General features: G+C 58.3%; 3 protein-coding genes across 3 annotated transcripts; all 3 read left to right on the top strand.

Annotated features, from left to right (window-relative positions):
- Positions 1 to 436: 436 nt before the first annotated feature.
- Positions 437 to 2,191, top strand: VTJ83DRAFT_7165 (uncharacterized protein; the record flags this gene model as incomplete). The annotated part of the gene is made up of 2 exons (XM_071013957.1): positions 437 to 536; positions 597 to 2,191. 2 exons carry the CDS (start codon positions 437 to 439, stop codon positions 2,189 to 2,191), a joined length of 1,695 nt encoding a protein of 564 aa, XP_070863382.1.
- A 5,973-nt stretch (positions 2,192 to 8,164) lies between these two features.
- On the top strand, positions 8,165 to 12,333 carry VTJ83DRAFT_7164 (uncharacterized protein; the record flags this gene model as incomplete). The annotated part of the gene is made up of 6 exons (XM_071013956.1): positions 8,165 to 9,446; positions 10,156 to 10,387; positions 10,456 to 10,796; positions 10,868 to 11,323; positions 12,108 to 12,160; positions 12,226 to 12,333. 6 exons carry the CDS (start codon positions 8,165 to 8,167, stop codon positions 12,331 to 12,333), a joined length of 2,472 nt encoding a protein of 823 aa, XP_070863381.1.
- Positions 12,334 to 14,607: 2,274 nt separating this feature from the next.
- On the top strand, positions 14,608 to 17,100 carry VTJ83DRAFT_7163 (uncharacterized protein; the record flags this gene model as incomplete). Its single annotated transcript, XM_071013955.1, has 5 exons — positions 14,608 to 15,053; positions 15,118 to 16,091; positions 16,176 to 16,524; positions 16,636 to 16,873; positions 17,011 to 17,100. 5 exons carry the CDS (start codon positions 14,608 to 14,610, stop codon positions 17,098 to 17,100), a joined length of 2,097 nt encoding a protein of 698 aa, XP_070863380.1.
- Between the last annotated feature and the right edge of the window lie 238 nt (positions 17,101 to 17,338).

Here is a 17,338-nt window from a genome sequence, read left to right as displayed (position 1 = left end):
CAACGAAACACCGACGCCCCAGGATTAACACGCTCCCAGCCTGCGTTGGAATCGTTGGGCCTGTGAGGTCAAGCGTAACCCACAACGATATTTTGGAGAGCCCTTCGCCGCCGCCAACGATTTCAACCCAACCACACGCCGCAAGGTAACGACGAGACACGAGCAGCCGCGGATTCAACATTCGAACCGTCGACGAGGAAACCCGCCAACGAGGCCACCATTAACGCTTTCGTCGAGGAGTCAACAGTCGACCGTGAACTCGTCTTGGCGATCGGCGCAGAGCAGATTGGAGAATCACAACCATCCACCGCATCTGCATCCACCGACCCAAACCCGGCCTAACACGGTCGTTACGAAGCATCTTTCTGGCGATTCGCCAACAACCGTCTTGACCACCCTTCGGAAACCGCTCGAGACTTCGAGCATACCAATCACCATGCCCATGTCTTTGGAGGCCCCCGTCCTCCAGGTGGACGCCAATGTGATCCACAAGGTCGACACTACCAACCCGTCAAACCTGTTCAGCATGTGGACTGGTAAGCGACCTGGCCGCCCCCGCAACCAACGATCACCATGGCGCTAACCACTTCAACCAGTCTTTGCGAGGTGTCGTGACTCGGTCGCCCAAGGGAGGAGACTCGAGAACCTCACCTGGCGCCTGCTGTCGTCCAGCGCTACCAGCCAGCCGTGGGACATTGAGTATCCTCGCACGCCGTCCAACGAGGATGCCCCGCCGCAGCTGTCCGGGAGCGTTGATTCTGTTGCTGATGAGGAGGCGGTTGATCTCACTACTAGCTCGAGCCCCGTGTATATGGTCCGCCCCAGGATACAGAGGCAGGACTCGTGCGCCAGCAGCCGCAGCCGGGGCCGCGACCGCCTTATCACTTCGGACGAGCTCGAGAAGATGGTTCTCTCCATCATGGAGGCCAAGGAGCCCTTGAACGCGCCGCTCCCGAGCATTCCTCGCTCCCCCTCGGTCGAGGAGACCACGACGAACCCCCAGACCGCCGAGCAGCCGGCCGCGACCCCCTGCGAGCCGCGCTGCGAACCCAGGCAACCTGCCCAACCCCAGGAGATCCCGCAGCTGGCAAAGTCCCAAACCATCATCACCCGGGGCTTCTCGCCTGCTCAACCATCCCAGGTTTACCTGCGCCCCAGCTCGCTCGTCAACAAGGCGCCCTCGCCTTCGACCATCCCTCAGCCTGCTGACGCGCCTGCTCCGAAGATTGTCCTCCCGAAGAAGGAGCAGGCCAAGTTTACCCTCGGCGTGTCTTCGGGCTCGGACGAGGAATCATACAAATCGCGCGATCTCGAGACGAGGAAGATGGTCGCCCAGCCGCCGAGGAAGAGGTTCCAGCTCGGTGCTTCGCCGAGCGATGATTCCCCTCAGACCAACGGGCAACCCCAGCGGCTTGCCCCGTCCGCCGACGGACAGAAGAAGACTACGTCCTTCAACCACCAGGTCGTCACCCAGACGTACACTTCCTCGGCGATTAGCGACACCGAGGACGACTATCTGGACGAGAGCGCTATCGACGATGACGACGATGAGTGGGAGGAAGAGTCGGCCGAGGAAAGCGGCAGCTCTGTGGGCGAGTCCAAGATCCAGTTCAAGCGGGTTGATTCAACGGCCAATCTCCCGTCTCGTCGGTCCCTTATTACCCTGATGCTCTCCCGGAACGACCGCTCCCAGAGGCTGGGTGGCGTTGCGTCTCAGTCCACGTCGGCCCTCCCTCGCGCGCGTACCAACCTCAACGGCCCGCAACCCATCGCATCACCCAACGACTCGGATGATGGGCCGCTCATGATGAAGCGGAGCAACCTGCGCGCCCCGCCGATGCGGCCCATCAACGAAATCCCACGCTCCTCGGCTCAGCCCATTAACGTCACGGCCGCGACCGGGATCCACGCCGGCGCTCTGTCTCCTCGCACCACGCGCCGTCACATGCTTGCCACCGAGCTGACGGATTCCCTTCGCCGGAACCTCCTCCTTGAGCGCTCCCATAAGTCGTCGACCGCCAATGCTGTCCTCAAGCGCCGACACACCTCGCAGGACATTGCGAACCTGAAACAGTATCCCGAAAGGCCCTACATGAAGAAGGAGACCGACAAGGAGATCGACAACGATCCGTCGAACTGGAACCAGTACTTCCAGAATCCCTTCTCGAGCAACTATGCTCAGGCGTGGTGATTTGATTTACCAACAACACTTCAACATCGCTGGGTGCGCTGTGCACCTGTACATCATCATACATGACATCACAACATGATACCCCGGGAGGCTCTTGTTTTTCTTTTCCGACGGTCCTCAATACTGCATAATACCCCTGCGGACAGCCAACGGCCCCCGACATAATTTCATTCATCATTTGGCTGGCGTTTCGGATCTCATCATGGGAAAGGCGGTGGGCATGATATCCGGATGCGCCTGGGTTTTCGGTTTGTTTGTTTTTTCGGTGTTGGTGAATCATCAGCGGCGTCTTACCTCATGGCAATTAACGATACCACGGGTTTGCATTTCTTCTGGACTTCTTGTACAATCTTCTGGCAAGAGTGCACTCCTGGGGCGGCTGGCAAGCTCGGCGGGCGACCGCATGGAGACTTTGCGCAACTGTGTGTTTTTCTTATCCGTTATTTTCTGGCACATTCGGCAGGGAGGAAAAAGCGAGGCGAACATATGGCGCGGGAGGTACGCGAGGGGGTTTTAGACATGTGTTCTTACTCGCGATGGCGTCGGAGACTCGAGTCATCTTTTGTCTGCTGTACTATACTTCCGTCTTTACCTACCGCACCTGTCTCCTCCTACGGCTACTCCCACATCAAGCCAAACGACAAAAAAATGTCAAACGGAAAAAGCAGCTAAACAATTGAAAAGGATCAGTCCGTAAAGTCTGAGGTCGTCTCAGCGATGCTTGTGATGTGTTGCAAATCCCGGTCTGTTGCTTGTTTCCCCCGTCTTTGACGGTACCCTCCATCTACCCAGCCGTGGAGACTTCAGGATGTCGGGCTCATCCATGGGCGCTGTCCCATTGATCCGAGCAACGGCCAGCAAACGCCCGGCCCTCGGCGCCCCAGTCTTCCTCGGTTGCCAGCTCTCCCTTCTGTTGGCCGTTGGCTGGTAGCCCGTGCCATCAGCATGACCCTGTCGGCCCGGGTCTCCCTCGCTGTTGGCATGTGGAACGGGAGCGCTTCCCGATGCACTGCGCCGACGTGCCAACCCGAAGTCAGGGGAGGTTCTGGTCCTGCCGACAAACGTTGGCATGGTCGGGAACGAGCGAAATGGATCGGCTATTTTGTCGGAACCAACCCATCGGCCGTTGGGCAATGAAACCACATCCATCCAGTCATCCATGGAACTGCGGGATGGCCAGCATGCGACAGACCGGGATGACAGTAGTACTGTGTTACCCCGAATGCTACGGTCTCTTTCATGGAAGGTGCCTCTGCCAAACATCGTGAGTGATGTCGCATGGGTTGAGGTACGTCCGATGGCCCGGTTTTCGGTCACTCGGGGGTAATACAAAGAGGGAGGCGGACAGCAGGGCGAGCATGTGGAAAGCTGCCAGATGGATTGACGTTTACCGGCATGACATCTCGATGGACCTCGGTAGACGCACGACTGGGAAAAGGTCGACTTCTACGCTTGCCTTCCCGCTTGGACAGCAAACAAGCACTAGGATAGGTACCTCGAAAGGTAGGTGTGTGTCTAGATAGGTCCCTACAAACGCAGAGTTTCGAGACCTTTTGTCATTGACACATCGCTGCCCCGTCCAGCCAATGCTGAGCCTCCTCGTACTGTCGGGGGATGTTCTAGAGTCGCCCAGTAAGGTGACGTATGATTCTTCAGACAAACCACCATCCCTGTCCTCCATCCATAACGGTTTATGGTCATGCCTCACCTCATCACACTACACAGTACGCAAGCTATCCTTACAGTGCGTCTAGATCGTCCATTGTCACATGTCTCCTTCCACTAATTATGTCGTCTGCCATGAGCCCCAACCAGGTCCCCCCGCTATCTACGATCCCACATGGCTTACATGGTAGTTCATGGACCAAACAATCCAATAAATCTCGAGGGCGAAGATCCCATCAACCTCAGGGCACACGAGGGCTTTCTCCGACCTCACAAGGACAATTCCCCCTATGTAAAGCAGTCCGGCTCCGGACCGGGGCGGAGCATGTCGGGTGCTGTACATGTACATACAGGCCGGAGTGCGTTTGCAAGATGGAATCCCTGCCTGCGGCCTGCAGCGACCCTGCTCGGGAGCCCAATCGCTGGCAGAGACGCAGCCCAACACCTCCCATGCCAACTTTTTATCATCAATGATGCTGCCTCCTCCAAAGGTCCTAATTGGAAGGGCGGCCAACGAGAAGAAAACCCGCGCTTCCCGAGCGTGGGATCCCCCCTTGCACGCATGCCGGGGTCAATGACAAGCAGGACATGTCCCAACCAGAGGGGACGGGTACCCTGCTGTCTCTCGCCTGTCGTGCATCGATAACGTGCCAGCAAGAAAGCGTTAGGTCCGGTTCTGCGCACGCTTCCAGACCATCACCGGGCCAATAGCAAGATTGAGCTGGCTAACGATACGTTGCTTTTCGTTTCCAATGGCGTGGGTACCTACTTGTTGGCGACTCCATTTCATGCGCCGCAACTCGCAAGTTGCGCCCAGGGCACGGAAGGCTGTCCATCATTCGGGCTTCGGTGTAAGCTGGATCAATGCCTTCCACCAATCCGATGACCACCTACCTCAACTACGTCTGTGAACTCCAATCTCTACGTGAACTTGGACGCCAGCCCCCTCAATTGCACACCTACCTTGGAGAAGAAGCATCAAGCCCTCCAGCTCGGACTCTTGGTGTCTCCGTTGCGCTAAGCGCGGGGCAGAGCACCGCAGCGATAGCAACCGGCCTGAGCCCAATCCCAAGCTACCGTCAACATCTCCGATGGTGAGGGCTTGATACAGGAGGGATTGGGTTGCAACTCTTGCCAACGATCAGGGTCTGGAGAGGGTGGGTTACATGCCCTGTGCATATGGTGGTGGTGGTGGTTGGTGGTGGTGGTGGTGGTGGCGACCTCGATCGTTCGCCATCCGCTGCCCGTCTAATCAACGCGCGCAGGTGCGTCTTCACCGACTCTGCGACCGAATCCTTAGACCAGATGCTGGCAGCCACGCGGTCGGACGCGGGTGGTAATGCAGGCCGGCCGCCCCGGAGGCAATCCTCGCGATCGTTTTCCTTACGAGGCTGCTACCTGGCGTACATATGTAGATGGCGGGGGAGGAGGGGGGGTATCTGGATAATGGACAGATGGCGGGGCCATGGTGTTATCCTCAAATCATGGAGGAAGCTTCAAAACGCTCGTGATGCAGGTAAGAAACCTGCCGGACGTGCCGTGCTGCCTGCAGAGGCGACCACCGGTTTCTTCGCTCAGCTACGGTTGCCAACGGACGAACAGCATGGCACCGGTCCGTGTATATTTCTCGGCTTGGTTCGTGTCCGGTTTTCTTGTGCAGTGTCCGAGAGTGGTATGCCCCAAGACAGCGTTGGCCCGCATCGAGCGTCGCCCTAAACCCCGCTTAACGCGACCCGGCAGGAAACTGGATGTGCTGTGCAGCTCATGCACAAGGTAATTTCAATGCATCACTGGCTTCCATTTTTTGGTCTTTTTCTTTTTTTCTATCTATTTATTCTTTTGGTTAGGTGCTGATGAACTACATCTCCGTTTCACAGGACTTGATATCCCGGCTGGGACACATGAATTTCAGAGCCCCCGACGGAACTGCCCAGCAAATGTTGGTACGTGCCGGGCGAAGCATTTTCGTTTCGTGAAGGCAGATTCTACATCAAAAGGAAGATAAGGAGAAGACAATTGCTCAGGCCTTCCAACGGGTGAGCCTAGGCATCCCGCAATTCTCACCAAGGCGTCTGGCAGCCAGCTTCGGCCCCGAGTGCTCCGGTGGCCCGCCGGCTGGCCCCACATTTCTTCTCGAGGGCTGTACTGTTTTGGGAAGGCTTCCAGGGCCCTTCTCCGAGACCCACCGCGCTGGAACCGGGTCGGCCGGGGTTTTGCTTGGTGGTCCGGCTGAGACAGTACCCGATGCCCGGAGCTCCGGAAGCAGGGAGGTCGGGGTTGAAGGACCAAAGAACGGCCCGAAGGGTCAGACCCACGCGGACTTCAGGGCGGCCACTAATTTAACGGCGGGAACAGCAGACCAACGTTTTCCGCTGCCGTTCCGAGCGTGCCGGAGGGTGGACCGTTGACTTATGTACGTTTTGATGCGCGTTTGGCATTCGTAATGGTGTATAAGGCACCGGTTCTGGGCTTTGGAAGACAACGCCTGGGGCTCAGGCCGCAATGCTTCTATTCGGGACATGGACATTATGGTACGGTTTTGATAGGCAACCCGCTGTTCGATATATGAAGGCCATGGTTTTTTTTTATAACGTCGCGTCTGTGGATGTTCCGAATGGCAGCCTCTCTTGTCATCGTGATCGGATAGAGTGTCAGCAAACTGAGTGCATAGTACCATTGAGACCACAACGAGCCACCCTCGGCAAGTCACCTCATTGTTGATGTGCGAGCTCTGTATGGGAACTTGTGTTCTTGCCCCTTTTCTGTCGCCTTGGCAAAACAAACGGCTGCCGGGCAACGGCTCGTGTTGAGCTGGTCTTCGAACAGCGATGGGACATCAGAGTCACCGGACTTCTACCGCGGTTGGACATGGATAGCTGACTATAGGACTGTTGCAGATTGTTGGACAAGGTGAGCATCATGGTCGAGATCCGGCGTTAGGTGTGAACGCAACAATAGCTATCAGGAACAGGATCCTTGTGAAAGTAATTCCAATGCCGTAGAAGGACTTCTAGATTACAGTGAGTTTGACCTGAACGCCACACTCTGATGTTGAGAACGACGCCAAACTTCCTCTAGTCCTGGTGCCTTATCAAATCTCCTCCTGCATTCCTCATAGTCGGAAGCGTATCACCAGTCTCCCTTTTTCAGGGAATAGACCAGGTGTAATTCTCTACCACTAAAGCCCTCTTCACTTTTGGCCGGAAGTCTCTCACTCGAGGAAGCTATCCCACGAAAAGGAAGCCTATTCTTTCTATCTCCCTCCACGTCGGGCTGCTTCCAGCCCTATTTCTAGACCCGAACACTTCCAGGTTCTTTTATACCTCACCGAGGTAACCAACCTTATTTACCAAACGTTTTCTTCGCATGAGCTGCGCTTCTCCATTTCTCTATTACTACAGAAGAAGCTCTATCAAAACTCTCTACTCTTCCTGTCCAAGTCCTCATTTCAGAGGGTTGTTCCCCCAACCTTACAAAAACCACGTGCTGATTCCTGCCAACGTTCTATCCTTCTGGTCTACTCTTACTTTCTTCTCTACTTCAAAGTTTCGATTCCTTCTTCCAACAAAGTCCGGAAAGTCCCAAACCCCTCTCGACTTGTTTCTCTTCCTAACATCTTCACCCACCTTCTTTTTCATTCCTCATCTGCCATCCTTCCACTTCACTTTCCCGCTTCCATCTTCCATATTCTGTCTTTTCTCTTCCCTCCATCTCTGCGATCGTTTCATGGTCAATAAGCCTTCTTTCCCCGGCGCCTTGCACCAACCAAGTAGAACACCACATCATCTTCTTCCCCTTGTGGGTAGACATCTTTCCAAAGACATCATTCCTCACAGTTCCCTTTCCCATTATTTTCTGCAACACTGAGCCAAACCAAACCAAACCAAACAAAACCAAATCACCTCATAATCTCTTGACTATATTCTTTTCTCGCAGACTTCACCAAACACCGTGCAGCTTGAGGCCAACGGCATGGATTTGGTACGCATCACTTCGCATTCATTCATGCTTCTACAGTTCAATGTCTAACGTTCTCTCAGAATCCAATACCACCTGGAACCACAATGACAGACCCGACCACGTCGGAGGCGTCTCACGCCCAGACGGAGATGATCTCCCCGAAGACCGAGGTTAACGATGACCACAATAACCTAGCCTCCATTTCTACGAAGGACGAGACGCTCTCAGCTGGGTCCGAAGCCGTTGTCCTCGAGAACACCACGCCAATGGCGACCGATCTCGCTAATAAAGCATTTGCGTGGGAAGCTGGCACCGAGGATATCCACACGCGGGTCGTTGTCAAGCAACATGCGGTTGAAGCCGGTTTCCAGCACGTCGACGCGTTTTGGCGAGCCCTCTGTGCTCCCGCCAGCGACGAAGATGTGGCTCTTGGGGACACCCAAGAACGATTTGGAAATGAACTCCTCCAATGCAAGGCAGAGATCGGTTCGTGTTTTGTTTAGCATGCTAATCACCTTCCGACCGACAAATGCTAATAATGCCGTGTTTACAGAGCAACTCCGTGAAACATACCAAAGCTTTGAGGTTCTGATCGGAGTGGCGGGCAGAACCGGTGCGGGAAAAAGCACCATCCTGAACATGCTCATGGGGTATGCCGAGTTTCTCCCATCGAGTAATTCCGAAGCTGCGACGGCTTGCGTCTGTCGAGTTTCCTGGAACGACGATGACACCCCCGGTCACGAATTCAAGGCAGAAGTCGTCTATCGATCACACGACGACGTGAAGCAAGAACTTGAGGACATCTTCGCCAGACTTCGCGCCCGCAAGCAGGGACAAAACACCACCAGGAATGAGACGTATACCGAACGAATGGAGCGAGAAGCGGAAGAGCATAGCGCCATCGAAGAGGGCTTTAAGAAAATCGACGCCGTTTGGGGCTTGGATGAGGATGGCGTCCAGGGCATGGGTGTTGAGGATCTTCTGGCTTCTAAGCCCGACGTTCTGGAGCGCCTGGGTACGACGCAAACATTCTACTCGGAAGACGCCGAGAGGTTTGCAGAGCAGATCAAGCCCTACATGGACTCTTCGAAGAACCTCGAAGGCTATCGAGCCTGGCCGTTGATCACGGAGGTCAGGCTCTACGTGAAAGACCCCAGCCTCAGGCACGGTGCCGTCCTCGTCGACTTGCCCGGCCTGTCAGACTCGGTGGAGAGCCGTGCTGAAGTGGCCAACCGGTTCTCTCAGAGGCTGAACATTATCGTCATCGTCGCTCCAGCCCGTCGCGCCATCGACGAGAAGACGGGGGTGCAGTTGATGACTGACTATCAGAGACTCAGGGTGCAGCTGGACGGGAAGTACAACAGGAAGGCATTTTGCGTGGCCGTGTCCCAGATCGATGAGATCGATTGCGATGTGTTCCTCAAGGGGCATCCCCAAGCCAAAGAGAACCCCAGCATTTTGGAGAGGGCAGAGAAGATCAAATTACTCACACGACACTCGGCGCTTTATGCAGAGAAGCTCAAGATTCAGAAGGCAGAACTGAGCAAGCTGGATGCCAAGTTTCAGAAAGCAGGTTTGAAGCTGGCCACGACCAAGCCCAGGGGGAAAGGATCGAGAAGTGCCAAACAGGGTAGGTTTTGGCTTTACACCAGTTGAATCCGAGTTCTTGCAGCATGCTCACCATCGATGACAGAAAACGCTCTTCAAGAGAAACTGGACAAGGCCACAGAAGAGAAAGAGGCCATCCAGAAGGAACGCCTTGCCCAGAAGCGTGTCGTCGGTAGACTCGAAAAGTCCAAGGAACACATCGACAATCTTTTGTCTGAAGCTCGAGGTCGTCAAAAGTGGGCATGTGTCCAGTTGAGAAACCAGCACATTATAAGCGCGATCGAAAGGGACTTTGTGCAACGACAGAAGGCGTTGGTAAAGAAGGTCGGCGGTGGAAAGGAGTGCGATGGAAAGGTGGATGTTATTCCCGTCTCGGCCACTGCTTTTCGCGACCTCCTAAAAGACCGGGAGCCCGAGGGGTTCCCAACCAAGAGGCACACAGGAATCCTCCAGCTCCGACGGTGGTTGGCAGACGCGACCTTGGAACGCAGAGAGCAGCATCTCGATGCATGCCTGCATTCTCTCCGTCGGGTGCTGCTAAACCTCCAGCAATGGCTGGCGACCAACAGCGAAAGCCAAAACATACAGTTTTCGAGGGATATTGTCCAGGACATGATCTCTCGAGTCCACAACCAATTTCAAACGGTAGGCAACTTGCATCGTTGCGGCGGTCGTTGGATTCTTTCCTAACGACACTGGCTTACAGAATCTCCATCGGGAATTCCGGACAGGCTGCGAGGCCATTCAAATGTTGGATCCGGTCAAGGGCTTGAACGATGGCAATGCAAAACTTGAAGACATTGCATGCATGACGGCGGCGAGGTGGCCCGTCAAGCATCCCGAGAACCGGAGTTCAGCACTCCCCATGTATTGGACCACTCTCGAGGCCATTCTGCGGCGCAAGGGCGGTCCATTCCACAGCAAGGCTCGAGAGGGCAGGGTGTACGACTTTCCCGAGGCCATGTACGTCTGATCAAAGCAATCACCAGCCGTTTTGTCACGGCATCTACTGACGCTGCGGCGCATGGCAGGGCAACCAAGTTGCTAGAGACGCTCTTGGATCACTGGTATACGACGTTCCACGTGAAGATTCCTTCGGTTGAAACCCCTCTTATCCGAAACGTCGACAAGATGTTCAAGGTCTACATGGATACCTTGAGGACCGAGCTCGAGACCACAGCCCCAGACATCCTGCCGCACTTTGAAAACAATGTGGTTGTTGCCGTCGAAGCTGTGGAGATGGAGGTGATAGACAAGATCAAGGCTGCCCTGCAGGCTCTCTCCGAGTCCTCTGCCCAAGTTCACCCCGAGTTTTTGGCGTCTTTGCGTCGCGACCTTGCTCCCATCTTTGAGGAGGCCCTGGAGTGCCAAGGTAAGTGATGCTCCCTTTTGGTCGCACTGCCAGCCAAGTTCGCGCCGGTTTTGACAACTATTTTGCGTCAGGAACCGGTCACTTCGAGAAGCGCCGAAGGTTTCTCGTTGAGAAAGTCGAGGCAGAGTGCCACAAGTTCATCAACGCTGGCTACCAGAAGATGAAGGCCAAATACAAAGAGGGCATTCACACGCTTCCCCAGACCTTCGCCGAGATCATCGCTTTTGCTGGATCGAGGATCATGACGCAGATCATGTTGCTTCTCGACCAGCTCTCGGGCACCGGCGCCTCGGGTTGGGCTGTGGAGGATATGCGACCGTCGCTTCAGCAGCGTCTGCGGAAGGAAGTCCAGCTTTGGCGCATGGACTGGGCGCTCCCTAGGATCGCACCGGAGGCGCTCGTTCGGGAAGAGGTGGGGGTTCCGGAGGAGTATGGGGAGGGCGGAGAGAAGCCGCTTCCCGCGTCGCTGGCGCCCAAGTCGACGGCGAAAGCTACAAAGGCCAATGCAAAGGTCAAGGATGAAGAGGGTCAGGCGATGACAGTGAGAAAGAGGAAAGCGAAAACTACGGATGCTGCGCAGGATACGGCGCCAGCGGCGAAAAGGACGTGCAAGGCAGCGGCCACGGGGCAGGGGAAAGGAACCACGACATTAGTGAGGGGTGAGCAGGAAGACAAATCCGTGGCCGATGCGCAGGATGAGGGCGAGCCGATGGGTGAAGAGGATCGAGGGCAGCTAACTGTGGTTGGGGCTGTTTGAGATGGAGCTGGAGCTTCGCCCTCGGTTCTCGCATTGTGCCAGGATGGGGGATGCCAGACTCACCGTGGCTGCTTGTACCCTGGTTGATGACTTTATGGGAAAGGGATATGGAGGGCGGAGGGAACATGAAGCGGTCGTGGGGACGGAACGCTTGGGAGTTGGACCGCGACGATCTCATCGATGGTGTTTCGTGGCGGCATTGAGTTACTTTCACGAGGGCTTTTCCCCCTCCCCATGATTTGCGTCTCGAGGGCCTCCGCATAGGAAGAAGGAGGCGTGCGTACGGTGACGGTTACGAGCAGAGCCAGGGACAGGGACAGACAAGGCCTTACCTTAGAGAGATAGGTAGTTCTGAGATCTGGAATGCAAATTCTTGCTCTTGCTATCCCCCGAGGAACGCGGATGGTTTTGGACTGCTACGTCGCGCAGGGCATACTAATACCGAAAAGCTCATGCAGCGGCAGGAGGCTTTGGAATCTCTAGGATGTTGGACGTTGTTGCACCAGGGCGTCGGATTCATCGGATCCAGGGGCACAAAGGCAGCCAACGCCAAGGCGTGCTCGACCGCGACACGGCGCAAGACGAGCAGGGCCGCGGCCGCGGCGTGGTGGGCGGGGGGACGCGAAGCGGGCAGACCTCTCCCTGTGCCATCCCCTGCCCTGCGCCAGCGAGACCCTGGACGCCGGCAGCGCCCGCCGCTCCGTGGCCGCGCGGAACCCCGTCTCCAGCGCGGTCGCGCACGGGCGGCGGTCCGGCCCGCCTCGAGCGTCGACGCGTTGAGGAGGTGGCACCGCCGTCCCCCCTCCCCTTCACCCTTCCTCCCACGAAACACCAGGACGAACTCGTGGATGCCGCGGGGGACGGGGGAGGCAGCTGGCTTGGTAGCGAGAGAGACGACGGCGGCGGCGGGGGTGGTGTGGGGAGGGGTGGCCGGCCGGGCGTTGAGCAGCCAGCCGGATGGCCTTTGCCCCGGGCGGAGTAGTTAACTAGTTGGTGGGGCCGGCGATGGTGAGGTGGGAGGCGGCCGGGCCGAGCATGAGCATGAGCATCAAGCGCGTAAAGAATCCGAGCTGCCGGCCCCTCCCCCTCTCCCCCTCCCCCGCCCCGGGGAGGTGTGGCGTGTTGGAGCGAGCGGGTGTTGCTCACGGTTCCCTTGCGCGCGAGAAAAGGGTGGCTGGAAGAGTGGAAACATGGAGGAACGAGCATTGTGAGACATGGCGGCAAGATCGCTCCAAACGCCTTGACCGAAAAGAGGGAAGCAGAGGGGAGGCGGTGGTCAGGACGTGGTGGAAGAAGGGCGTGTCGCTCGCGGTGAAGGTGGTTGGGGAGGCGCCGGAGCGGAGCCGAAGGGGAGCCGGCGGCGAGGGAGCGGTCGTGGCTGGGTGGTGAGCGGGGGAGGTCTGGCCTTGGAGGAGACTCGCATGGAAGCCTCGTGCGGACACAGTTGGCACATCGGGGCAGCGTTTCGTGGCACTTGACCTTCCAGCGCGTGCAGCGGTAGCATCCGCGGCGGGATCTGGTAGGGTCTAGGTGGGGGATGGGACGGCGTCGAGGCACGACGCGCACCTCGCTACGCAAAGGTGGTGTCGATGTCGAGTCAGAGCTCGAGGAGGCTTGATCCGCCGGGTCCATGTCGCTGGCGTCTGGCATTCTCGAAGCCTTCCGTCGCCCCCTCTCAGAACCAACGACCTTGAGACCAGCAGCGCAGGAACCGCCTACGGTGTACGGACAGCATACAAAGGAGAGGGTCGAAGAGGTGGCTACTGGAGGCCGACGACAGGATTAAAAGGCAGGCTGATGCCCATGTCCTCCTTGTTGAGATTGCACGAGGCGGCCATATCGAAGAGGGGCCCAGACCGAGACAGCGGAGGCAGGATTGTCATGCTCAGGGGCCGTCGTTGAATGTGTGTCTGCCGCCCGGATGGCTGGCTGAGGACGGATTCAGGGTCCTGGATCCGCCCCGTCGACGCAGAAAGCGGTATACTGCGTACTATCATCGTTATAATAATGCACAGCGTTCCCCTGGCCTTCACGATGACACGGCGGCAGGACAAGAGAAGGGCTCTTGGCGCTTGAGGAAGGGGTTGGAGGGGGGGCGTCCCGTTATCTGTTCATCAGATCGACGAGATCCCTGGAAACGGCCAGCCTCTCTGAGACGTTTGGTGATGGTGATGATAGGTGGTGATGGAGCGTGTGGAGGGTGGAGGGTGGAGGGTTGTTGTGGTGCAGTGTTGACGCGCGCGCCGGGTGAGCTTATTGGTGTGGATCCACCGTTGGGAGCCAAGCCGGGCATGGTTGTCGACCGGGCGGCGATCTCCGTTGGGCTGAGGCCGAGACCCTGACATTCGATGCGACCGAGAGACCCACCTGACAGGGGCAACCCTGTCACGCGGGCCCGGGTAGCGTCATCGATCTGGGGTCTCGTCCGTCCTCGCGTGGCCAGCATCGCGAAGCTCGAGATTCCGGTATAATACGGCCAGGTAGCTATACTACTATGGAGCCAGCCATTATAGCTCTTGTTCTCCCACCGAGCAAAAAACCACAACATCCAAAAACCTGTGGCTGGCTCTCTGCTGGATCATGATCCATGCCAACTCTTAGAAACCAAGACAGCAGCGAGAGCATTCCGACCTGCGGGCATCCGGAACCCCTGCCCTGTTGCTTGGCCTCCGATGCACCGCATCCGAATTTCCCGTGCCTCCTCCAAAGACCCGGAAGCTGATCGGATCTGCATGAACGAGCATTTGTGTCGTCAGTGGACACATCATCACCCCCCCCTCCCACCCAGGGTCTTGAATGAAGTGCCGAGGCAACACCCCCAACTTCATCGCCGGGAAGCGTTGCGAGCCGAGGTTTGGCTATGATTGCCCGCTTCCATTTCTCCCACTCGGAATAAAACCACCAGCTCTCTTGAGTCGCGACGCCCGCCGTTGAGCATTCCACACCTCTCTCCCTCCCTCTCTCCCTCCCTCTCTCCCTCCCTCCCTCCATCCATCCGTCTCTATTCATCTGACCATCCTCACCCTCTCCTCCCCTCCCTCCCTCGCCGCAAACATGACGTACAAGTACAGCCTGGCTCCAACCCCCTTGCGAAAGGTGCACAAACCACCCTACACCATCGAGGCGCCGGGGTACAAGCCCGTCCCGGGCGAGACGCTGCCGCGCCGTCATCCCAAAGCCAAGGACGGCCTGCTGGAGCGCCCCGCCGAGGATGTCGACACCGCCTTTGACCTGCTGCGCCGCAGCGCCAAACTGTATGCTCACGAGCCCGCCATCGGGAGCCGAAAGCTGCTCCACACGCACAAGGAAACCAAAAAGGTGCCCAAGGTGGTCGACGGCCGCACCGTCGAGGTGGACAAGGAATGGACCTACTACGAGCTCTCCGACTACTCGTACCGGACCTACCACGAATACTTTGCCCACGTGCTCCAGGTCGGATCCGGCCTGCGGAAGCTGGGCCTGGAGGCCAAGGACCGCGTCTTCATCTTTGCGGCCACGAGGTGCGTCCATGCCCCGCCCCGTGCCTTTCTCTCTGTCTCGTGCTGACCCCTTTTCCGTGTCCAGCCCCCAGTGGCTTGCCGTCTCCCACGCCTGCGCGGCGCAATCCATGGCCATCGTCACCGCGTACGACACCCTCGGCGAGAGCGGCGTCGAGCACTCCCTGCTCCAGAGCAAGCCCAAGGCCGTCTTCATCGACCCCCACCTCCTCAAGACCATCAACGGACCCCTCGAAAGGGCCGACTCGGTCAGGTTCGTCGTCTACAACGACAACACGCACGTCCCCGTCCCGGACGCCGAGATCCAAGCGTTCCGCTCCTCCCACCCGGACCTCGCCGTCGTGTCGTTCGAGGAGCTCCGCGCCCTGGGCGAAGACAACCCCGAGGTGCCCGTGCAGCCCGCCCCGGAGGAGACGTACTGCATCATGTACACGTCGGGCAGCACGGGGCCTCCCAAGGGCGTGCCCGTCACCCACGCCGCCTTCGTGTCGGCCGTCGCCGGCCTGTACGCCCTCATGGACGAGGCCGTCAGCCACCAGGAGTTCGTCCTCGCGTACCTGCCCCTGGCCCACATCTTCGAGCTCGTGCTCGAGAACCTCGTCATCTTCGTCGGCGCCACCCTGGGCTACGGCCACCCGCGCACCCTGTCCGACTCGAGCGTGCGCAACTGCTACGGCGACATGCGCGCCTTCGCGCCGACCATCATGGTGGGCGTGCCGCAGATCTGGGAGACGGTCAGGAAGGGCATCGACGCCAAGGCCAAGTCCTTGGGCCCCCTGCGGCACGCGCTGTTCCACTCGGCCGTCGCGCTCAAGTCCTTCCTCGTGTCGTGCTCGCTTCCGGGGGCCGGCCTGCTGGACGCCGCCGTCTTCGCCCAGGTGCGCGCCGTCACCGGCGGCCGCCTGAGGATCATCGTCAACGGCGCATCGAGCATCTCGGCCCCGACCCTCAAGTTCATGTCCATGGTCATCGCCCCGATGCTCAACGGCTACGGGCTGACCGAGACCTGCGCCAACGGCGCCATCGGGTGCCCCTTGGAGTGTAAGTTCACGCAGAGCCTTGCGAAGCCGAAACGCAAAGAGGCCCAAAGCGCACACAGCTGACAGATTTTTTTTTCCCCGGCAGGGACCCCCGGCGACGCCATCGGCCCCGTCACGGCCTCCGTCGAAGTCAAGCTCGTCTCCCTTCCCGAGCTGGGCTACTCGACCTCGACAACGCCTCCGCGCGGCGAGATCCTGATCCGCGGCCCGCCCGTGATCCGCGAGTACTTTGAGAACCCGGAGGAGACGGCCAAGGCCATCACGGACGACGGCTGGTTCCGGACCGGCGACATTGGCGAGTTCAACGCCGACGGCCACCTGGCCGTCATCGACCGCGTCAAGAACCTCGTCAAGCTCCAGGGCGGCGAGTACATCGCGCTCGAGAAGCTCGAGTCCATCTACCGCGGCGTGACTTTTGTGCAGAGCATCATGATGTAGGCGGTCCCGCTGGATCTGTGTTGGACGGTCCACTCCCCCCCCCCCCCCCCCCCAAAAAAAAAAAAAGGCTTCATAAAGGGGAACGTAAGCTAATCACCTGGCATCAGACACGGCGAATCCGCCCACCCGCGTCCCATCGCAATCATCGTCCCCAACGAAAAGGCCCTCGCCGAGACCGCCGGCGAGCTTGGCCTCTCGACCCCGCCACAGAGCCTGCACAAGGACAAGCAAATCCGCGCGGCCGTGCTGCGCGCCCTCCAGGACGCGGCGCGGCGCGAGAACCTGAGCGCGATGGAGACGGTGGTCGGGGTCGTCTTGGTGGATGAGGAGTGGACGCCTGCGAGTGTGAGTTCTTCTCTCCCCCCCCCTCTCTCCCCACCCGATTTCTTTTCCCCTTTTATCCCTGTGATGGCCTCGTTTCGTCCCTTTTGTTTTCTTCTTCTTCAAGGTTGCGTGACGGCTAACGGCCAACGTCGAAACAGGGGCTCGTCACGGCCACGCAAAAGCTCAACCGCAAAGCCATCCGCGAGAGATACGCCAAGGAGATCCGGGAGTGCTTCGGCGGCAAATAGGTGTGCGCGCAGGCGCTTCCCCGAGGAGAGGAGCGGCTGGGCAGGAGGAAGGGGGCGCGAGGGAGAGGCCAGGCGGGATGATTTTCTTGATGGAGGTATGGCGGGCATGCCCTTGAGAGAAACCAACCCGGGCGGTCTATGGAGACCGCAGGGGAAACCCTCCCCGGGCCGTGCACGTTGCAGCCCGGTCCCCGCTCCCGTCTTGTAAGGTTGTTGCCAAGGTGCCTACCTGGCGTGT

Source organism: Remersonia thermophila, chromosome 7, assembly GCF_042764415.1.
Source record: "Remersonia thermophila strain ATCC 22073 chromosome 7, whole genome shotgun sequence".
Lineage (NCBI taxonomy): Eukaryota > Fungi > Ascomycota > Sordariomycetes > Sordariales > Chaetomiaceae > Remersonia > Remersonia thermophila.
This window is presented reverse-complemented; position numbering and strand designations above follow the sequence as displayed.